Genomic DNA, 24809 nt, shown 5'->3' on the forward strand with positions numbered 1-24809 from the left:
TGTCATTAAGGTGCCACAAGTATTCCTTTTCTTTTTGCGAATACAGACTAACACGGCTGCTACTCTGAAACGTGACCCATATATGTGTCTTGGAAAATGAACTAATACATTCATACTGAGACTGAAGCTATGGAGCGGGAAGTGGCTCTTTGATGTGCTTCCTGTGGCTCTTTGCAGCGCATAATATTAAAACACTGTGATTGAATTATTAACCAACCTGTTATTAAACAATCAGGATGCTAGCCAATTGTAGAATAGTTGTTCAGTCATTTTTCTTTAAGCATAATATATATAAAATAGTAAATGAAATAATGAATTCACATTACTGTCGCTCTTTGGAGCAATATTGGTCACTAATTTGGCTCCTGAACCACTGAGATCTGAGTATCAGTGCACTAGTATGTCTCCTCTCACTGTTGAAAACAGTTGTCCCTAAGAGTGCATTATGTACAATGTCCAGGACTTTCAGTTTCTACTGGCTTTCAATGGAATTTATAAGTTCCATAATCGGAAAGTATCTGGACTGTCGCTTCCTCTTGTGGCCTCTTCGCTTCTGAAGCTTCTGAAAGCACAACATCAAAATAACGAAGAACCCTGGAGTCTAAGGAACACCCTCATTTTTACCTTGTAAATTAAAAATCCCAAATCTTGATGTGTTTTTACCTATTTAACACCAGGTTAAATCACCATTTAATTACATGCATTTAACTAAATTCAGCATTGAGTGATATTGTATTAATATTACTTCAATAAAGTTGAATTCATTATTTTTAATTGTCAGTTGAATACATCATATATTAACAGATATTCTAGTAAAACATTTTTTCTAATTTAGCATGACCCAGTTATAAAAATCTTACTTATCCATCATCTTGAGCGAGAAACATATCATACTTTTATTTTCCATTATGATACCCAGTTTTTGTGAAGAGACACTCGGTAGTTCTGTGCCCATTTCTGTGATGATTCTGCCAGGCTGCAGCATACCATAACAACATAACATCCCAAAACAATTCACAAACTATATACTGCCAATACCACTGTATTTCAGCAGCCTCTCTGTGGGAACAGAAGTATTGTGGATAGCAGCCAGTAGGCATGCAGAATGTTGTACAACAGTGTGGCATGGGAAAATTTGTACAGCAACATATTTCTGCAAAATATATCATGTGTTTTAAAGATATTATGATGGCATGAATAAACCCACAATGGAGAGTTAAGAGTGTGGGACAACTCTGGGATCAGGAAGCCCTGACAGGCCTCCTGGGCATGCTTCAGTTGAAGGAGGGACTTAAAAGAGAGTCTCTCCAGCACAGCAGGGGGCGGGTGGCAAGAGGCAGCCCTGCACTCGCTTCTGCAGAGGTGTTATGCCAGGAAGGCATTCCCAGGAGCAGATCTGCTGCACAGAGTTGAGACACCCTAACCTGCTGAAACCCATGGACAAGTGCCAGCCATGACATGGGAGGGGAAAAGCAGTAGGAAGAGGCCCTTGGAGAGCATTAGCCAGACCACACATAATTCCTGCATTAAAGTACTCAAAGGGGCCCCTTGCATTGTATCATGGTGGAGTTGGAAGGCCCAGGTTTTCCCTACTTCATAACTGCGAGGCAGGGCTGCTGCCACAGACTGCAACCACTAGGACGTGCTGTTGCCATACACTGAAATGGTCAGGCAGTGCTGTCACCACAAACTGTAATTTTTATAAAAAATTTTTTTGGAGAAATGTAGAGTTTAATTTCTTCCACACAACGTGAGCAAATTACACATTATTAGGCAGGGAGGCTTGCCTCTGCACGGAGATCCACGCAAAGCTTCCATTTTTTAAATTTTGCTTGGAAAATCCACATACTAAACTGCATGGAATTTCAATTTATCTACCTTGAATATAAAGAGCTGTGCAAATTTTGAATATGTTTCAACCTGTTCTTCCAGAAGGAGAAAAGGCCATATCCTCGGCCTTGTTTCATCTATTTTGCACTATTCCACTGGTGCAGAGCAGCTGTAATATGGCACAACCAACCCTTTGAAGATTCTTCCTATGTAGAGCAGCATCAATCCATAGCAGCTCCTATGCCACACTCTCCTGACTCCTGTTTAAGAAATATGGTCTGGGCACTCATAACCAATTTAAATTAGAGCAGCCTTGATGCTGTTCTAATGTATGTCATGGACCACTCAGCAATCAGATGGCCCCAGGGTCCAGAGAACGTAAGATGGCTTAAAGCCACCTTTGCAACCCACCTCCACCTCTTATGCCAAGTACATCAATGGCCTTAAATATTGTTTCAGTACAGGTTTTGGATGCAAGAGGAATGCAGAAGAAGGCCCTAACAGGCCAATTTCATTATTTAATCAATTTTCTTTATTAACTTTTTCATAAGGGAAAAGATGGGCCTTTTACTTCAATTCATTTACTTCAACAGATATGAATTCTGATACATTATGGCCGTATCCATAGTACCATTATCATTTTTCACTGTATGCTGTGATAAACATGTAATTTTGGTATCTACATACAGTGCAATATTTTTATTTTGAAGTTTCTAAAATGAGTTCTTCACACTATCTCAGGGTACAAATTTAATAAACAAAGGAAAACAAACATTGAATATATTTAATGTGTTGACAAATATCAATTGTGATAGGGTACACAAATGCGACATGGGCTGGAAAGCGTTAAATTGCAGCATGCACAACCAGCCCTGCTTCTAGACTTTTAGTGGGCATCAGGCCTATAGGAAGGGACAGAAAAAGGGAAGAGCTCATTCAGTTGTAGCTGGCTAGGAAGGGGAGCATTCAAACTGTTTTTGCTCATCTGGAGTCAGAAATGGAGTAGGACTGTGGCTGTTGTCTGACTATGCCAAAAGAATGACAAGAGACATTAGATATGGGTTTAATCAGGTCACAACTTTCATAGAATATCAGGGCTGGAAGGGACCTCGGGAGGACATCTAGTCCAGCCCCCTGCTCAAAGAAGGACCAATCCTCAACTAAATCATCTAAGCCAAGGCTTTGTCAAGCCTGACCTTAAAAATATCTAAGAAAGATTCCACCACCTCCCTAGGTAACGCATTCCAGTGTTTCATCACCCTCCTAGTGAAAAAGCTTTTCCTAACATCCAACCTAAACCTCCCCCACTGCAACTTGAGACCATTACTCCTTGTTCTGTCATCTGCTACCACTAAGAACAGTCTAGATCCATCCTCCTTGGAACCCCCTTCACAGAGTTGAAAGCAGCTATCAAATCCCCCTCATTCTTCTCTTCTGCAGACTAAACAATCCCAGTTCCCTCAGCCTCTCCTCATAAGTCATGTGCTCCAGTCCCCTAATCATTTTTGTTGCCCTCCGCTGGACTCTTTCCAATTTTTCCACATCCTTCTTGTAGTGTGGGGCCCAAAACTGGACACACTACTCCAGATGAGGCCTCACCAGTGCTGAATAGAGGGGAACGATCACGTCCCTCGATCTGCTTGCAATGCCCCTACTTATACATCCCAAAATGCCATTGGCCTTCTTGGCAACAAGGGCACACTGTTGACTCATATCCAGCTTCTCGTCCACTGTAACCCCTAGGTCCTTTTCTGCAGAACTGCTGCCTAACCATTGGGCCCCTAGTCTGTAGCAATGCATGGGATTCTTCGGTCCTAAGTGCAGGACTCTGCACTTGTCCTTGTTGAACCTCATCAGATTTCTTTTGGCCCAATCCTCCAATTTGTCTAGGTCCCTCTGTATCCTATCCCTACCCTCCAGCGTATCTACCTCTCCTGCCGGTTTAGTGTCATCTGCAAACTTGCTGAGGGTGCAGTCCATACCATCCTCCAGATCATTAATGAAGATATTGAACGAAACCGGCCCCAAGACTGACCCTGGGGGCACTCCACTTGATACAGGCTGCCAACTAGACATGGAGCCATTGATCACTACCCATTGAGCCCGACAATCTTTCTATCCACCTTATAGTCCATTCATCTAGCTCATACTTGAACTTGCTGGCAAGAATACTGTGGGATACTGTATCAAAAGCTTTGCTAAAGTCAAGGAAAAACACATCCACTGCTTTCCCCTCATCCACAGAGCCAGTTATCTCATTACAGAAGACAATTAGGTTCGTCAGGCATGACTTGCCCTTGGTGAATCCATGCTGACTGTTCTGATCACTTTCCTCTCCTCTAAGTGCTTCAGAATTGATTCCTGGAGGACCTGCTCCATGATTTTTCCAGGGACTGAGGTGAGGCTGACTGGTCTGTAGTTCCTTCTTCCCTTTTTTAAAGATAGGCACTACATTAGCCTTTTTCCAGTCTTCCGGGACCTCCCCCGATTGGCATGAATTTTCACAGATAAGGGTGAATGGCTCTGCAATCACATCTGCCAACACCTTTAGTACCCTTGGATGCAGTGCATCTGGTCCCACGGTCTTGTGCTCATCCAGTAGTCCAAAACCACTTCTTTCTCCACAGAGGGCTGGTCACCTCCTCCCCATGCTGTGCTGTTCAGTGCAGCAGTCTGGGGGATGACCTTGTTCGTGAAGACGGAGGCAAAAAAAAGCAATGAGTACATACTGTTTCCACATCCTCTGTCACTAGGTTGCTTCCCTCATTCAGTAAGGTGCCCACGCTTTCCTTGGCTTTCTTCTTGTTGCTAACATACCTAAAGAAACCCTTCTTGTTACTCTTAACAGCCCTTGCTAGCTGAAACTCCAAGTGTGATTTGGCCTTCCTGATTTCACTCCTGCATGCCTGAGCAATATTTTTATACTCCTCCCTGGTCATTTGTCCAGTCTTCCACTTCTTATAAGCTTCTTTTTTGTGTTTAAGATCAGCAAGGATTTCACTGTTAAACCAAGCTGGTCACCTGCCATATTTACTATTCTTTCTACACATCGGGATGGTTTGTTCCTGCAGCCTCAATAAGGATTCTTTAAAATACAGCCAGCTCTCCTGGACTCCTTTCCCTCTCATGTTATTCTCCCAGGGGATCCTGCCCATCAGTTCCCTGATGGGAATAACTTTATTATTACATAGATGTAATAATATAATAATGTAAAAATAACTTTATTATTAGATAGATGTCTGGGACTAACCCGGCAGATCAAAATGTGCAGTGCAGGTGCAAAATTTATGTTCCTCCAGCAGATTCACTTCCGGGACCCTTCAATTCCAGCCAATTTTTTTTTGGGGGGGGGGGATTCCACCAGCTCCCCCCCTTTTCATCCAGGTCCCTCCAGCAATTCCCTTGCTGGGACCTTACTGACCACCCCATCTCATAGGAGGGGTTAAGGTGGACTATAATGATTGGGGGGTTGGCTCCCTGCTGTGCCAATCAGAGGAGTCCCCAACTGTCCCTAGCTTGCTCAATTAGCAAGCACCTCTCCTTAATTCCTTTTCCAAGCCATTTATCTGTTCTTTTGCACCTTAATTTATTGAGTATCTGCACTGAACATCCACTATAAACTTAAATAAAGAGTTGCAACATATGGCCTACTATGCATGAACAGAGCCCACCTGAACCTGCTGCAAGGAAGGCGAAAAAAACCCAACTGTACCTGACCAATATGTTGGTAAGGGAAAAATAGGGTGGTTTCTGCCTGGCTTGTCCCAAGTAAATGTGGGGAGGGGCCAGGCCCAGGCTTACCTTTTCAAACCCCTCATTTTTAGGTGGTGAGGCATCCACCATGCTGACTGCTCTTCCAGCAGTTTTACATCTTCCTTCCTCCCCCAAGCCAGAAAGCATTGCCCTCTTCTCCCGGCCAGCCAGACAAACTGCCCCATGCTTGAAGTGCAGGACGGTGAGTCAGAGCCTCCCAGAAGGGAAGACAGGCCTGACACCAGGCTATCTGGGTTTATCAGGGACCTGCCAATGGTGTTAAGCTAGGCCACAGAAGGGATGCCCCACTATGAGAAAAATGGTGGAGTCTGAGAGCTGAGCTCAGAGAGCAGGCAGAGAAATAACCTCGGAGGGGCTAAGTACTAAGCCCAGCTGGGATAAAGTCTCTTTTAATATGTGTTTGTTTTGGGACTTTCAATTCTGCTACCCAAAAGTGGGGGATTGAGTTTTCATGGTGATCTGGCCAGAGGGCTGAGCCATATGCCTCCAGTGTGGGCTGGAAACCCTGTTGGGGAAACTAAGGCAGTGACACTTCAACCCCATGCTCCACCACGAAGAGGTACCCAGGGTGCGGTGACCCTACAACACAACACAGATGGAATCATCACAGAGTAACTGTCTGTTCATATCTCCACAATCACTTCAATGTGGCAAACCCTGAAATGGACAGATGGACACTAGGACGTTACCATACCACTCAGGCTCTGAGAGACTGAAAGAGTAGCAAATTCCAGAGTTGAGGATCCTCCAGTGAGAATATTCATTCTCCGGCTCCCAGATAACTATAAATAAAGCACTCTAGGTGATTTCTTTATCTGCCTGAAACAGTATTATCAGGAGGTCTTTTATGACCAAATCATATAGGACTTTCTATATCAATACACATGCTGATGTTGATTTAATATACATTAAATGTGTATTGTTAAGCCACACACAGCTTCATAGATCAATATTCATACCTAAGCTCATTCAATATACAAAGGCAAGACTATCTTGAAAATTAAAGGAATCCCCCAGCTTTAAATGTTTCCCAATGTTACAATTTAATATAAAACCAATTCAAGAACCAAAGAGAATATCGTATCAAAAGACAGGTAAAATAAACTTAATAGTGGTAAAATAAACTCAATTGTGTGTGTGTGTGTGTGTGTGTACGTAAATATGCACACACGCATAAAATGATGAAAGATGGAAAAAGCTCCTCAACTGAGAAAATCCAGTTAGATAATGCTGTGGCAGCTCAAAAACTCAACAACATGGGTTTCATCTGTTGTTGGGGAAAATATAAACATAGCTAAAAATTAATATTGAAGGATTTAAAATACATAGGGACTAGAAGAGGATTAAACCTTTTAGATCTTTAGAACAAAAGCTGTTTTAATCTCCTAAAATACATCAAGAACTTTAAAAGCAAAGATTGCATTTTTTATTCCACCTTCCTTGCTTCTTTCATAATATAACTTCCAATACCTTTCATGAACAATACCAGGCTTGAAATTTAAAAAAAATAATTAAATCTAGTACTACAACACTAAATATATTAAAAAGCTAAATCAACTTCTAAAACTGCATAGATATAATTTGCTTGGTACATCAACAGTTTTGAATTAATTGATCAAAAGATTGGTTGAGGGTTTCAAAAATGCAAATTTCACCACTTGTTCAATCAGCCAAGCTTAAAATGACTATTATTTTTGTCTGGTTCACCTCCTTGCATACAAAATTTATATTAAATAATGCTTCAAGTTGTATTTCTGTCAAGTATTTGCACTGTGACGTTGCTAGGACAGGGACACTTTTATGATTTTTTTTCTACAACACCTGCATAATGGACTCCCAATGTTGATTGGGACTTATAGACTCTCCTAGACTGTTACTGTGATTAGTACCACAGTTACTACTACTACTATGTAACATCCATTGAGAGTGTTTTGTTTATTTTTATGGATTAATTATGTGCTCTGTTCAGGGCCCAACGTTAACTATATAAAATCGAGCATTAGCGCCCAAACCTTCTCATCCTCCCTTTCCTCTCCTTGAAGTGTCTCTTCTGTTTTCTTCCTCTAAAATTCTACCTAGCTAAGGTACTTATATGTCCCCCATACCATAGTATCTGAGTCTCTTACCATTTTTAAACTATTTATCCTCACAACACCCTTGTGAGGTAAGAAGTGGTACTATCCCCAACTGATGCACCAATAAGGTACCTGACTTGCCCAAGGTCACACAGGAAGTCTATCAAAGGGGAGGGACTTGAACCCAGGCCTCCTCAGTCCCAGACTAGTGTCCCAATCAATGGACCATCCTTCCTTCATGATCAGATCTCTTCCTGTCTTATGTCTTCTGTGGTTCCCGCTTTCTCCAATTTGACCTGATATCACTTGCTCCGTCTCTTCCACTACTCCTCCTCCCTCCAATATTGAAGAAAACTGTTAGTGTACAAAACAGCCTCAGCAGACAATCCTCAGACTTTTTAAAATGTGAAAATTAATCATGAAGTAACACCAGTTCTTGGCGCCTCTGCACCACTCAGGAGGTGGAAAGAGGCCAAAAACTGCCTGCAAGTGGCTAGCAAAGAATGTCACTGTTGGCGGGAAACTCCCTGCTATCTACTTCTAGACTCCCTATTCCTGTGACCTCTAATCCCAGTGTAGGGGCATGTCTGGATGAGGAAGATGGTTTGGCAGAGCTTTGGTCTTTCATGGTAATCCTAGACTGATTTAAGGTCTAACTCCTAATTGCCAGATCCTTTAAATTGTGTTGGGAACAGGGCTAGTCCTTGGAATCAAGGAGACTAACCTGGCTCCCTGACAACTGCCCACTTATGTCACACTGAATGCTAGACACAGAAAAGAATCTAGCTCCAAAAGTTCAAACATTAACCATTCACTTTTGAAAATTCAAGCTGCAATACATGTTTGTCATAGTCATAATACCGATAAGTTATACATTTTGGTGTCCAAAGTCAACAAGACTTGAGAAAAGGAATGCAAATTATATACATCTAGTATTTTCTGTTCTTTCTCATGTTAGTTATGCTATTTGGACTCTAATTTGAACCAGATTATTTTTTTTTGCACATGATGCGAACTTCCCTTACTAATCTAGAACAATATGCTTAGAAAGACTGTCTTGGAATTGACAACAGGTATATGGTTGACCAACATTGAAACATATGTGTGACTGAGAAATTTTATCACAAACTACATGTAGGAACCCATCCATATACTGTCATAGGTATGAGGTAAATACTAATCATACCTGACAAAAGCACTGATACAGACACCCTGCCTACAACCTGATCTACATATGAAAACCAGCCACTCTAAAAAGAACAGAATATAGCTTGAATTGTGCTGCTATAAACAGCATATAGAAGTAAAGTTACTTTTTCCTATTAACCACTCCTATAGCTTTTTCTGAAATATCTGATTCTGGACACTATTCTGGACATCTGATTCAGTCAGATACGATATTAATTATTATTTATTTGTATTGTCCCTGGTCTAAAGAGATGAAAGTGAAGTAACTAAATTTTATTGTGTTGCATTTATTTCTCCAGCTAACATACTTCACGAGATATGAGAGGGATCTCCACACTCCGATAAGGAAGCAGCAGCAAACAACTCCTCAGTAAAGAGTGCCATGTATTAAATGTCATAAATTCAGTCAATCTGGAGATTATTTAACCGTCTGTTTTGGAGTCTGTGACTCTGAGCCAGAAAAGGTTAAGGAACTTGCAGGCTAAGTGCCTCAAATTCTACCTTTAAAGACATATTAGAGAAGTATGTCAATGGTAATTAGGGCTGTTCCTTAAAATATCTGACAAAGCCATGTCAGATAGACTAGAGCTTTGAAATGCAAACCTATGTTGTTAGGGAATTAGAGGTAAATACTAATTGTATTTGTTTACTTATATCTTGTTAGATGTTAACCATGTAACCAGACAGTTCCTGTCTATTACTGCATTCTGTTGGTTCAGAGATCAAAAGGAAATCGTAAGAATTAGATGGAACTTGGGTGTAATAAAATCATTGTCTTTATTTCTCTTTGAAGTTTGTCATAAACTGTCTATGAATTCCTTAATGGAGAATTACCTTACGATGATGAATGCAACTAATTACCTGATATACATAGGAAATAGGAGGTTTTACTTCAAAACCACTATTCTTCACCCAAGGAACACCTGATGTCAAGTGTTTATCAATATCTGTCAGAGATCTATAAAAGAACTCCAAGGACCTGATCCTGTTATCTGAGACCTACTTGAGCTTTGTCAAGGGAAGCTTGAGTCACAAGACTGAGGTCTCCAGCTCCAGCCTGGATTATCCTGCTACTTCTCATGGAAGAATTTTAACAAACTCTATGTATGGATTGCCTGTTTGGACTATAAGTGGATGAACTGATTCTGGGAAGAACTTTTTGCAACTCAGCAGCTAACCATCTCCACTATGAAACTGACCTAAGAACAGGTTTCAGAGTAGCAGCCGTGTTAGTCTGTATTCGCAAAAAGAAAAGGAGTACTTGTGGCACCTTAGAGACTAACAAATTTATTTGAGCATAAGCTTTCGTGAGCTACAGCTCACTTCATCGGATGCATTCAGTGGAAAATACAGTAATCGCCCCACTGTATTTTCCACTGAATGCATCCGATGAAGTGAGCTGTAGCTCACGAAAGCTTATGCTCAAATAAATTTGTTAGTCTCTAAGGTGCCACAAGTACTCCTTTTCTTTTGACCTAAGAACCTTACTCATATCTATATGTATAACAATCTTTTAACCACAATACTCTTTTTCTTTTTTAATAAATCTTAGTTTAGTTAATAAGAATTGGCTGTAAGCATGTATTTGGGTAAGATCTGAAATAGTCATTGTCCTGGTGCGTAATGTATCCCATCTCTTGGGATTGGTAGAACTTTATATATGATTAACAAGATTTTCAGTCATCCTCATCATATTTGACTTAGCTGTCTGGGTGGGAGCCCAGGCTGGAGCTTTGAGGGAACTGTGGTTTTGGTTTTTGGGTAACCAGTAAGGTGTTGTAGAAGCTATTTTGTTGCTGGCTTGGTGAATCTAATTATTAGAATAACCACCAATTTCAGGGATTGTCTGCCCCATTCTTTGCAGTTTGCTGATTGAGCATTCTCAGTGTGGCCCCTCCAGGCAACAATGGTCACATAGTCCTTCAGCTTTTTTTTTTTCAGGACTCGCTCTTTACATAGCACACTTTCTCACACAAAACCCACTTCTGTTGATCATTGCTGTGGTAAACCACATTACATTTCTCATTCCCCAAAAGAGTGGTAAATTCCAGGACCAGACACAGACCTTAGGTCTCTTTCTGTGTCACACAAATATGTGCATATCCTTACTCCAGAGCAGGGTAGAAAAACTTTCTGTTTGCAGAAATCCAGTACACGATACACTGAATGACATCAACAATGGCCTAAGGTAAAGTGCTACAGTTTTACCCCGTAGATGAAATATCAATTCCCCTGGGCTGCCACACACTTCAAATGCAATAATAGCATCTGTAAAAGGAGTCATTACTATCTCAATGAACTTGTAATATGATAAATTGTTTAACAACCTTTCTCTATGAGTTTGTAATATCTCTGGATTCATTATCATGTTAATAGAATTATCAAGGTTTCAAAATCCTTGCAATTTAAATATTTTCTTTTCCTGTTTGTTTTTGTCTTCTCATTTTTGTAATGATTTCCTTTAAATAAAAATGTAGCAAATTCAATTTTAAAATATGTTAAAACTTATGAAGAGTATGACACAGATTTATATAAAGCACTGAAATTAAGTAGTACCAAATGTTCATGCCATCCCTAAATTGCCCTACTGAGAGCAGATTTTTCAGCAATCATACTTTCACTTTTCATAATAGAAAACAAAAGACAAAAGCTGGAACTGGTGACTAAAGAAAATCACAGCAAGACATCAGATTGATGATTTTTTTAAACTGTTAAACCTATAAATGTCCTCCACATCATTGTCCAGGCACAGCAGCTGTGAGCAAGGAGCATGGATTAATGAAGGTATGAGAGCACAGTTATTTTAATGTAAAAAGATCAATCAACATAAGGAAGGCTACTGCCAGTATCACTGAAGCTTATGTAAAAGACAATACAATCGATTTAGAGTAAGTCAGGATTCAGAAATTCATGGGTTTTGCATTGTTTTAATGGCAACCCTTCCCTGTAATTAAAAAGCAGTATGATCTTTTAAATCTGTATTCTCTAAACTACTGCCATGGTTTATATTAAAATAAAGAAATAAAAGTATAACCCTTCTCATCTTTCAAGATGCTACTCTTGGGTCTGTCCTGTCTCTCCTGTTCATTTTACTTTCTTTATACAGTCCTGCAAGATGCAGACCACCACCTGCAATGACCTGAACTTCAATGGGAGTCAACTAAATGTTTTTTTGATCACAAAAAGCAAATTAGTTGAAACTGAAACTTTTGCAGAAATGTATCAGTTGCAACAAAACTTTTGTCTGGATGGTTTCTGTGGTCAAAACCAGAAAGTGATCCACCCCAGAATAGCAAATAGCTAAGGACCTCCACTGGGGGGTTTTATTATGCTTAAAATTTCCTGGGAATTCATCTGTATTTATTACAAAAATTAAAAATGGGTGAAAATCAGTGGAGAAAATTAACACAGCTTTGTGGGCAGGAAAAAAAACAACAAAGACGGATAAGTAAGAGTATTGAAAGTAAATGCAGTTTAACGCTGTGGTTAATATTTTACTTTTAGCTTTATTTTTTAAAAACTTTACTATGAAGAGGAAATGGATGGAGCCACGCTGAAGGGCTGGGGTCAAAATGGGGCTCTAGCCATCAGAGGAGGCAGATGGGTGCTCTCTCTCTCCCCAACTGCACAGCTGCAGCAGCTACAAACTCACAGTTACCTTCCTCTGAACAGGTGCACTGTGCCATCTGGTGGGAACTGTGCAAGGGACAGCCAGGTTTTGGGAGTTCTGACACTTGCAAAATTCATGTTAAAAAAAAATCAGTAGACCCCAAACTTCAAGTTTTTCAAAACCCAAGAATTTTTCAGCTAAATTCAGTAAATTCCAAAAATGAAAAAATATATGTTTAAATCACAGAAAACTGGATGCAAACAGGTTGCTATGGAGACTGCTAGAAATAGGTCACATTTATAGGGATGGTATGTATTAGATGGATGGGGCGGAAGGTTGTAAAATACGCAAGTTTTCCGAAATATGTTGAACAAGCTCTGCTTCTACCACTAATAAACTAGAGAACTGGTGCATTTTGATCTTTAATCGTGTTTGATATGTATTCAATGTAATGTTCTGTCATAAACTCTGAATGCAAGATGGCAGGCCACTTTCTCAAATGGCGAAAGAGCCTACAAGCAAGAGTAATTATGTCAGTCTCCTCACACTACTTGGACAGTGTTTTGGGGCCACTGGATCTGTGTAATTCCAGTTTCAGTAGCCCCTCTCCTGCCTTGGTCCAGTGCACTTCCATCACTTTCCACACTACGCTTCGTTGACAAAGTAACCTAGTGTACTCCTACTCTACCCTCTTTAGGAAAATGCAGCAAAGACCTTCCATAGGCCCACCTATGCCAGAGTAAACTGTGTGCTATATTAATAAGAACTAAAAATCTAAAATAAGCATGAGATGACAAACTAGGATACAAGAGTTCAAAAATGGTCTAAATTGTCAACAATGGGCAAAGAATTACTTGCTCACCACACTTGCTGAAATTACTTTAGTCTGCTAAATCAAACTCAACAAGTATCCAATTCTAACTATTTCACAGAATGTAATAAATCCTGTGACATCGATGCTATAGTGGCTTGTGCTGCAGTCCCTCAAAGTATGTACAAAATTGCAAATGTATGTTTTGGAATTTCCAAGCACAAATTAACAATATTCAGCATACCCAAAAAGATTAAAAATGGGGGAAGGGGGGAGGGGAAATGCTACTATAAGATCTAATACATTCACTGTTGTAATTTCTTTCTGCTAAATTATCATTTAAAATTCATATTTAAAAGAAAGACCCAAGAACATTAAAATATATTCCTTATTCTTTCCTTTAGCTTCAAGGTCAGATCATGACCAAGATGAAATCCAATGAAGTCAATAGCAAAATTTCCTTTGACTTCACTGGGGCCAGGATTTCACCCTAGATCTCTAATAGTTTCACAACTTCAATGAAAAAAGCATGAAGTATTGGAGTCAACTCACTACTGTGTGTAATCAGTTGTACTCTGATTTAAAGTTAAATAAAGGAACAAGGAATGCAATTTTGATCACTTACTTACTTCATAAGTAAAAGTTATCCTGAAGCAATTTTATCAGTGTTTAGCATTCTGGAAATTCTACGGGATGTTGGTGATTAACAATATCACCAAGGAGGGGGACATCACATCCAAGTACAGTAGTGTACTTCTATTGACTTCAATGGAACTGTGCTGAATTACTGACTGGCTTACTGACAACGTTCTAGCTGAAGAACTGGCCCTACATATAGGAAATGAAGACAATAATCATTTTTATTTTTACATAGTCCCTTTACACAGGTACATCCCAAAGTACTTTACAAACTATGTTGGCTGTTCAAACTACATACAGAAGTTCGGACTTCGCCCAGCCTTGCCCACATGCATAAGGAATGGCCAGGGTGGAAGGAGCCTTTTCCCCACTCTCCTGCGACCTTTTGTCCTTGTACTCCCCAGCATGCAAGCATTATGTGGGTGCTCCCTGTTCATGGGAGCTCTAACTGAACAATCCTTAAATTCCTTGAATGTTTCTGATCTTTGTTCCAGTGTTCAACCAGCTCTCATTTTGAAAACCTGAAACCGGGTTTATAATGCACATTTGGAACCCTAATTATAGCTACCATTTCTGGTGCTGATGAGGGTATCACCTCTACTGTCTCTTTTAGGAGGAAACTTGCTGGGTGCTGTCAACTAGTTACCTACACTGCACAACTGTTTAGTACAAGAAGCTAAAAATGAGGATTCACAACTGAAACCACAAGGGGAGTCAAGATACCACACTGCAATGTACTTAGCACTCAATTCTCACTCAGCAGCTAGTAGGATCAGGTTCCTGTGTGGGCAGACTGAAATGACTTGAATTGGAATATTGCTAGGGCTAACACACCTACTCTTGCAAGAAGTGTCATGCACAAGTAATGTGGACTTGTGATCAGAGAAATGGCAACTACAGCAGCATACATATTAATTTTTAAATGATAAAAATACCATGACAAGTGCTCTTCAAATATGCTTAGTATTATGAAACTATATGGAGCTCTGACTAAGTTAGCGTATGTCTACACTTCAGCCTGGAGCACGCTTTACAGCTCAGATAGGAAGACGTGCTAGCTTTGCTCAAGTTAGCATACTAAAAATAGCATTGTAGACCAGGTGGTAGCAGTCTATATGTACCCGGTGTCTGTGAGGGTTTGTACTCAGGAAGCTAGTCACAGCTGCCACTTATATTAACTCCAGCTACACTAGGCTTTTTACTGTGCTAGTTTGAGTGGAGCTAGCATGCGTATGTCTACCCAAGCTGGGAAGCATGCACAAAACAAAAGACAAATTCCATGGTGTAGCACATGAGAAATTGGGACAAATCATTCTCAGTGGAAGGGATCCAGCTACAGAATAAACTTACGGAGTATATTAGGCAAATCCCATCAAACTATCTTTAGGAAACACTGCAAAATGTTCCTCTTTGGAAAAATATTTCCATCATAACAAGAATGGCAACAGAAGAAGAAGAGCTCTGTGTGGCTCAAAAGCTTGTCTCTTTCACCAACAGAAGTTAGTCCAATAAAAAAATATTACCTCATTCACCTTGTGCGACTTACAACATTGATCTACCCAAACACTCGCCAAAAATAAAACAAACAAACAGGGTTTTGTAACAAACAAATCTACCAACCACCATCAAAATTAAACATATGAAAACAACGTTTATTTGTATCCCCAAAAGCACAGTATAAAACCTAAGATCATATACACACAGACACCATAAAAAGCTTTAATTAATTACTGATATATCAAACCAGCGTATTTTGCTTATATCAGCCCTATAAAGTGAGACCTTTAAAACACTTTTTACATAGAAAATGTCCTTTGTCATGCCTCTTAAGCAGACCAAAGATGCCTGAAAGCTGTTGGAGAAACCCACTGGTGAATTCCCCGTGCAGGGATACTTTATATAAAGCTGGTGTGGGTGGCTTTGTCACTTCAGGCACTAGCTGCCCTTTCCCCATTGTAAGGGGAAAATGGAGGTATGTTGGGGGTGTTCAAGGGCAGGGCATGGAGAAGGAGAGGATGCATACAGAGCAGAGCTACACATGACCCATTATTAGCATAAGATTCCAGTAGCATAAATTAGGTTTACCCTTGCATAGCCCTAATGTGCTAGAGCCATGTGACCCTGTTAGGGAGCCGCAACTGGCTACCAGCAGCCTTCTTGCTTTTCTGTTCAGTCTGTGCAGCTCAAATACAGTGGAGAATCAAGTCCAGAGTGCTTTTTATTACAGCCAGGACTTGAATGAAGCCCTACCAGTGAAGGCTGCTGAATCATCCCACTGGAATTCTGGCCATATCACCTCACCAGCCAACAGTCCCATTTTGCAGTCTTTGTTCAGGCCTCTGCCAAAAGGGAAATTGTGGTGTTCTTCTTAGCAAACCTTTTTCCACTCACGGGCATCCACCAGTTTTGATCTAGCCCAATTTATTGACCTTTTTCCACTGGCATTACTTTATTTATAATTAACTGCAAACTATCTGGTATCAGGAGGATCTATTATGATCTACAACATCTCAAGTCTGATTTTCACAGGTGCTGAGAAAACATGGAAGACAATGAGAGCTGCAGGTGCTCAGCATCTGTGAGTTTTCCCTCAAGAAACAAAAATGCAAATGCAGAGCTGTAAAACAGAAAAGGAAGGGAAAAAGAAATTATCTAAACTTCTCCAATCTTTAAAAAGGTTTAGTTTGGCTTCAGGTTCAGTTAGAGGTTTGGGTGAGGCTCTTCATCGATTTGCATTCTATATGGATCAGTTCACCCTCTCATTAGTGACATCCTTTTGCTGTTGCTATCATCTCCCATCACTTACCGTCTTTCAAGATTGTCTCACGCTCTGTGCCATCAATTTTCTGTCGCCCAATCAGGAAGCTTGTAGTGTCAGCAAAGTAGATGTAATTGGTCTCAGCATGGAAGTCCAGAGCACGAGGGTTGACCAGGTTTTCTATGGGGATCATGTATTCATCAGCGACTTTGGAATTCAGGTCCATTCCTCGTATGATTCCCGGGCGTCCCTTCCCATAAAACAGGAACAACTCATTCTTTGGTCCTGCAGAAAAAAGATTGCAAAATGCAAACAACCAATGCCGCCTAATCTTCTTTATGCTGCATGATGTCACTTGTTAATTAACCGGCACAATTAGAGGTTTTTTATTCAATACCAAAAATTAAACCCTTACACATTCTGAATGTATCTAAACTCAAAATGATAGCTAATTACATTACCTTAATTAAAATACAAATACCTCTGAGATTAGGTTATATCTAATTAATCATTCTTTTGTCTGTAACAATCGACTTTGCAAAAACATGACAGATCATAAGATCACACTGGCTACAAAGTTAAACAGCATGTATAATATTGTAGGCATTTAATTTTACAATTCATTAGGCTCTGTCGAGGCTGTTTTAGACAGTGACTGTGGCATTCATTAAATCTGACAATACAGAAAACTTCAGCAAATTCAAAACAGACCACTCAAAATCTTTCATCTGAAGACAGGCAGAAGCAAATAAATCAAAAGATCTTATTTTATTTCGACAGTGCTAAGAATCCACAAAAATGACTCAAAGTTTTGCTGCAAACATAAGAAAAAAATATGGCAAAACTTTTAATCAATGCCTCTAGAGCTCTATGTTGGGTTTTTAAATCAAATCCGTTTGGTTTTAGCGGATGTACATAAAATTCAGTTGTAAGGTGGGAAGAAAGAATAAACTATTTGAAAATTTCATCAGATTTTTTTATTGATGATGCCCAAACCCCAAAAGGTTTTGAGAATCAGTTTACCTGTAAGTGTCAAAATACAAGCATCTATCTACTTGTGTGGTCCGCATCACACTATTATCTGAACTAAATCAAATGTCTTTGGCCAAGAGATCAGACTAAAAATCTCAAAAAACCAAGCTCTCATATAAAACTTTTAGGACTCATATTTTGGCTGGGTCAGCTAATCCACAGGTTGTGTTTCTCTCAGAATACTCCATCTGCTATTGGTCCCAGCCCAAATCAGGAATTTTCAGAGAAGAAATACTTAATCTTCAAAAAATGTTTGCATTTCTTATGTTACACAAATCAACTTGTTCTTCCAAACTATCATGGACAAAACCCTGTTTGCCTTATTCACACAGTGTTACTGCTTATGAATCAGAATGGTGAGAAGGATTTGACCCACTGTGGGTAAAAATTAATGTGAAAATATTTAATTCTGTTGCAGTACTGATGTATTATGACACCAAATAAACAGAGTAAAAGTTACTAAATGAAAATTTGGAAGGATTTGTTTTTGTTGTTGTTTTTAATTTTAGTCAATAGTGCCCCAGGTTCAATTTACCCACTTCTATAGAATGAATTTAGTCAGATAGCTTTAAGGGAATAAAAGGAGAATGTGAGCAAAATGGCAGGTGCATACTGCAAACAAATTTTACCTAACAACTTATGTTATTTCTATTGTTGATGATGTTAATTAACACTCAGAATTCTACCCTGAAATATTAGCTGCTAGGAAAGTGTTTGATTTTAACATACTTTTGCATGACCTGCCATCACTTCCCAAGACGAAGCCAGTCCTGCAGCGACAAGTCCGTGTTTTGTAGTTGCTGCTGAGCAGACAGATGTGCGAACAACCCCCTGGCATTCCATATGGGTCTACTTCACATGCATGGCTTCTGACTACAACGAATGAAAAATAGCATGCTTGAAATCCTTTAAAAGCAAGATAATTATATGCATCAGCATGTTGAGAGTTTAGACAGAAAAGCGAAACTGAGCTACAATCCATCTCTTCCCAGGATACAATCATAAAAGAGGTCAATTTTTAAAGATGATGCCCCAAACAGAAAAGTATATAAATTCGAAGTGTGATAATGTAGCTATTAAACCACATTTCACATTGGAGTAGGTATGCAAGCACTCTGTATGAGCAATAGACTGAGAAGCATTCGCTGAAGTAGCACATCACAGTGCAGACTGACATTATTTATCAGAATACAGCATGTGCTCCTTCCATGCCAACTAAACTCAGTATTGATCCACACCCTGGCTCTATACCCTTGTGGAGGAGTCTATCATCTCCCAGTCATTATGTTCAGGGAGGACAGGACCGGGATTTTGGCACTTCCATGTACAGGGACGAAAAAGCAGTAAGGCTCCCCACACACTCTTTTCCACATTTGCACACTGTGCAGAGCAAGCCACAGTTTGCTCAAAATGTTCATTTCTCTTGGTTTTACATTTTAAAGGCATACTTCTGAATTAACAGTAAGAGTACCCAAAATTAGGTATGAAAATATTTGATAATTAAAATAAGGAAAAAGACTTACCTTCTAATTCCACTTGTCTGAAGATATCATCTTGAAGGATTCTTATTCAGGGTTGTTAGCTACTTAGTAATTCTCTTAGTTCTTTAGATTTATTGACACTTGAGGGTACAGACAGTGGGGCAGAGTGTGAACTAGGCCACCTACTGACGGGCACATACCACCCCTGCCAAGTATAAATGCTGGCCTGCAAACATTCTAATCAGATCCTAGGTTTGTAACCTATCATTTAAATCAGCTTCTATACCAAATGACCAGAGGACACCAATTTTTAAAAAGGGCTCTAGAGGTGATCCCAGCAATTACAGGCCAGTAAGCCTGACTTCAGTACCGGGCAAACTGGTTGACACTATAATAAAGAAAAAAATTTTTAGACATATAGATGAACATTATTTATTGGGGAAAAGTTAACATTTTTTTTTAAAAGGGAAATCATGCCTCACCAATCTACTAGAATTCTTTGAGGGGGGTCAACAAGCATGTGGACAAGGGGATTCAGTGGATATAGTGTACTTAGATTTTCAGAAAGTCTTTGACAAGGTCCCTCACCAAAGGCTCTTAAGCAAAGTAAGCAGTCGTGGGATAAGAGGGAATGTCTTCTCATGAATGGGTAAATGGTTAAAAGATAGGAAACAAAGGGTTGAAATAAATGGTCAGTTTTCAGAATGAAGAAATAGTGGTGTCCCCCAGGGGTCTGTACTGGGACGAGTCCTATTCAACATGTTTGTAAATTATCTGAAAAAAGGGGTAAACAGTGGGGTGGCAAAATTTGCAGATGATATTCAAGATAGTTAAGTCTCAAGCAGACAAAAGGATCTCACAAAACTGGGTGACTGGGCAACAAACTGGGCAGATGAAATTCAATGTTGATAAATGCAAAGTAATGCACATTGGAAAACATAATCCCAACTATACACATAAAACGACGGGGTCTAAAGTAGCTTTTACCACTCAAGAAAGATTTTGGCATCATTGTGGATAGTTCTCTGAAAACATTCACTCAATGTGCACGACAGTCAAAAAAGTTAACAGAATGTTGGGAATCATTAAAAAAGGGATAGATAAGACAGAAAATATCATATTTCCTCTATATAAATCCCTGGTACACCCACATCTTGAATACTGCTTGCAGACGTGGTCGCCCTATCTCAAAAAAGCGATATTGGAATTGGAAAAGGATCAGAAAAGGGCAAAAAAATTATTAGGGGTATGGAACAGCTGCCATATGAGGGGGGATTAATAAGACTGGGACTTTTCAGCTTGGAAAAGAGACGACAAAGGGGGTATATGATAGAGGTCTATAAAATCATGATTGGTGTGGAGAAAGTAAATAAAGAGATGTTATTTACTCCTCATAACACAAGAACTAGGGGTTACCAAATGAAATTAACAGGCAGTAGCTTTTAAAACAAACAAAAGTAGTATTTCTTCACACAGCGCACAGTCAACCTGTGTAACTCCTTGCCAAAGGATGTTGTGAAGTCCAAAACTATAACAGTGTTCAAAAAAAGAACTAGATAGTTCATGAAAAATAGGTCCAGCAACGGCTATTAGCCATGATGGGCAGAGATGGTGTCCCTAACCTCTGTTTGCCAGAAGCTGGGAACAGGCGACAGGAGATGGGTCACTTGATTACCTGTTCTGTTCATTCCCTCTAGGGCACCTGGCATTGGCCACTGTCGGAAGACAGGATACTGGGCTAGATGGACCTTTGGTCTGACTCAGTATGGACGTTCTTATGTTCTTATCCTGTGACTGATTAGAAGGCAGAACTGCCAGAAAGAAAATCTCATTCTAGATTAGAAACAGAATATTAAAGATGTGCCTCAGAGAAAAATTAAAAATAAGATGCAAGGGGAAAACAAATAAAAATAAATGTAACTTTCAAAGTGTAATAGGAGGGAGGCAAGTGACTCAAAATCCTTTAAGATGATATCCTCTGATAAGCAAAATTTCTGTGTGTTCTAGCTTCTTAAAAGCTTCTGGTATATCTTCTGTGAAAGAAGTGGCCAGATGAAAGCCTTCTTCCTCCACCTAGGTTTTGACCATGAAGACCTGGTAGTCCACATTGCAATGGACTGTGGCCAAGGACTTTTAATCTATTTATCCAAATGTATTCTGGGCACAGGTGTTACCAGCCTTTCCTCTACCCATGGCAACTCCCACTAACAAGGTTTGTACAGAGGATGAGACAAAAAGTCAGAAACCCTATTGCATGTGTGTGGGGGGGGGGGGGTAGGGGAGATTGTAGTCTAGGAACCTCTCAATAGTGGGTCTTGTAGGTTCTTGTAGTTTTAATTCAAAAAATGCTGACTTGGACAGTTTCTATAAAACCTGGTTAAAGCAAAGATCATCCCCTGCTGAGACACTTCCTTTGTTCTTCTCTAAAGCAGAAAAAGTATCTACTATCAAAAGAAAGCCCCAGTTCATCTGAGTGCCTCTTGCATGGAGGAACACTCTCATCCGATAAGCTAAGTGCTTCCAACTACAAAACCGAGGCTCAAAAATATCAAGATGTGAATGCTTGATGAAGACTTGGTTTTGTTGGCGATAGCAGAGAACACTTTGCTGAGGAAGCTGTTCTCAAGAAGAAGCTATGACTGTGTCAACATATGCAGCATTGACACTGAGTCCTGGTGCTCAACGATCTTGTCCAACTCAGGTTTCAGCATTGAGCACCTTGGACTGGCCTCATGCCAGATTTCTAGGAGTTTCCTTGAGATTCCTCAAGGAGGGCTTGGAGGTGGCACCATGTTATTATTCTTCCACATTGGTAAAGTTGGAAGTCGCAAAGTGGCCTTACTTCCTCTTTAGATGCCATACTTGAAATAAGGGGGGGAAAGGTCCTTAAAAGCTATTGGCCACAACTCATGACATTGAGGGACTTGCAAGACTGAAAGAATACCAAGTACAAAGACAGACAAACTATAAGATGTTTGGATTCTCAACAAACTTTTGTCCTGGAGCTCCTGGGACTCAGACACTGGGGTGAGGATGACAGTGCCGGCACAAGAGGACCAGGAAACTAGCAAAAATGCCACAACAGGGGCAAAAAGAAAGGAGGGTGGGAGTTCTCAATAAGATTAGTGACACCTGCACACCACAGGTGCTGAAGCACCAGAGTGCTAAGAAGAAAAGGTACCAAAGCACTGAGAAAAACAAGTGCCAGGGAACATGGTGCTCAAATAGGGTAAGTACTGCTGAAGGATACCAGACAGGCTTAATTAGAATCCTGGGTGCTGGAGATCAAAGAAACAGTCTCCTGTGGGTAGATCCTTTGCCAACTTGGTGAAGGAGAAAGTGACGGGAGCATTTGTAAAGCAGTGGGGTTTTTGCACAAAAGTGAAGATCCATGATGGATGCTGGACAGCAGGATGTGCTACACCTAAGTGAAAACACGGCCAGTGCTCTTTCCAGAGCACTTTTTAGGCATTCAGGATCATGATCTTCCCTACCTTTTCCAGATATGCCTCATCTGAATGCTACCTGCTACACTAGTTCCCTAGTTCAGTAAGCCAAATTATGGGTTCCTCCTCTATAGTGAGCTTGGAGATGGATTCCTATGTTCTAATTTCACCCTCCTAGCACACCTATGCAGGGCTCAAAGCCTACTTTATTTTTTATTTCCAACTTTCTCTTTGTTTTCTTAAGAAATAAAATATTATTCAAATTCCATATTCTAAAGATAGAATAGAAACCTAACCAAACTGAGATAGCCCATACAGCAAATCTTAATGAGCAACTAACGTGTCCATTCAGAACATAACAACTGGTCTAGTGTAACAAAGAGCACAGGAGAATACCACAGTCACAAAGGATGTAACAAAAGTTATATCAAAATCATATATCCTGTGTGCTAAACCTCCTTGCTCCCCATGAGGACAAGACGTCAGCCTATAGCAGTATGATTCTTTGCAATGCTCTTCATGGATGACATCTGCAGATCAGTGTTCTCAACTATTGGCTGAACTGATTTTCAACCCATCTATATCAAGTGAGAGTTTGACGAAGCTTCAGAATCCTTTCTAACCTAACAGTTCAATTATATAATAAAGTTCACATTGTTCGTAAAGCTTGTGTGCCAGTTTCCATGTTAGAATAGCCAAAGCAATAATATCTGTTCTTGTGAATGATATCTTGTTGGGAAACCATCATTTTACAAAAATTATAGCCTTACCTTTCAATGTCTGCACGCTTAAAATTTCCACAAAAATCAGTGGGTATTTTGAGTGTGCAAGGTATGCAGGATCAGGCCCATAATTAGAACTGCAGGAATGGGATTTTCCCGTCCAAAACAAAGTTTGAGATTTTGAATGTTTTCATTCTGAATCAGAACAAAAACAAGAAAACTCAAAAAAAAAAAGTGAGGAAAAGATGAGAAATATTCCATTTTAGGAAAACAAACTTTTTTTTTGGCTTGCTGACTGCCATCCTAACAGGTGTCCAGGCTGCCTGAAGTCCTGGGCTGTCCATCATGTGGTCACCTGGGAAGCCAGGCAGCCTGGAAATCTTGGAAGCCTGAGGTGCTGACCAACCAGGAGCCTAGAATCCCAGGAAACCCCAGCCTTCAGCACCCCACCAGCCAGGGATTCAGATATCCCACCAGCTGGGAAGTCTGCAAGCCTGGGGATCCTGGCTCCCTGGCTGCTCACCAGGTGGGCAACCTGGGATCTTGCAAGGCAAGAAGGTAGCCACCCACTGAGCCCTGAAGCCCAGGGAACCCAGCTTATGGCAGCCCGTCAGGCAGGCTACTGGGGATCATAGGAAACTTCAGTTCTCAGGAAGCTCACCAGGGCTCACTGCCATGGAATCTGGAAGCTTGTGAGCACAGAGAAGCGAGTGGACTAGCTTGCAAGTTGGCAGAAAACTGAACAGGCAGACAAGATTGCAGGCTGCCTGCTTTCTGTTGAAAGTTTTAACAGAATCAGCTCATTCCAATGGAATCTTTTGAGTCTGTCCAACCAGTATTTTCCAATGGAAAACTGTTCCATAGGACTGTTTTTGACCTGCTCTACTGATATCTATTTTCCTAGCAGATGCACAGAAGATTTACATAAGTAACTCCATTACTTGTCATAGGGGTTTTCTACATAAAAATCATATCTATTATTATGCATGTTAGAACAAAGGGCAGCTTAGCCCGCAGCATTAACTACAAAGATTTCAGTGAAGTTACACCAGAGTTGGCTCCAGAGAAAAGTGTACCACAAAGGGAATTTTGAGCGTACCTGATGGTTGCGTTCTTTTCTGATAGACATGGATCTCTCTTGCATTGTCCAGTATAATCAGTGCCTGAACATCTGTGCGATTGTATCTGTTTATTCGTAAGATGCTGAAGTTATCTGAATTAGTTGCATATAGATAGTTTTCAAATACTGTTAAACTATAAAGATGCCTAACCTGAAAAAGAGAAAAAACATGGCTATTTTTATCAGGACTTTAGAAAATAATAACAATAAATAATAAGAATAATGTAACATGTAGAAACTGAACTGTATAACAGAACCAGTTTTTGAAAAAGTAAATAAATATTTTTAAAATCTCAGTGAAGCCTGTCAAGTGATTTCTGCAT

The 24809-nt window shown here is 40.1% G+C and overlaps 1 protein-coding gene across 7 annotated transcripts in view; it reads right to left on the reverse strand.

Moving 5' to 3' along the window:
- LRP1B (LDL receptor related protein 1B) overlaps positions 1-24809 on the reverse strand; it is a 1334345-nt gene that overhangs the window by 584294 nt on the left and 725242 nt on the right. For all 7 annotated transcript variants that reach the window (XM_075117809.1, XM_075117811.1, XM_075117812.1 and 4 more), the window contains 3 exons: positions 24466-24637; positions 18447-18590; positions 16734-16970 (listed from right to left, as the gene is read on the reverse strand). In XM_075117809.1, the coding sequence (XP_074973910.1) occupies positions 16734-16970; positions 18447-18590; positions 24466-24637 (553 nt within the window). The remainder of the gene's footprint in view (positions 1-16733; positions 16971-18446; positions 18591-24465; positions 24638-24809) is intronic.

The sequence above is a fragment of the Caretta caretta genome, chromosome 11 (assembly GCF_965140235.1).
Source record: "Caretta caretta isolate rCarCar2 chromosome 11, rCarCar1.hap1, whole genome shotgun sequence".
In the NCBI taxonomy this organism is placed as follows: Eukaryota; Metazoa; Chordata; order Testudines; family Cheloniidae; genus Caretta; species Caretta caretta.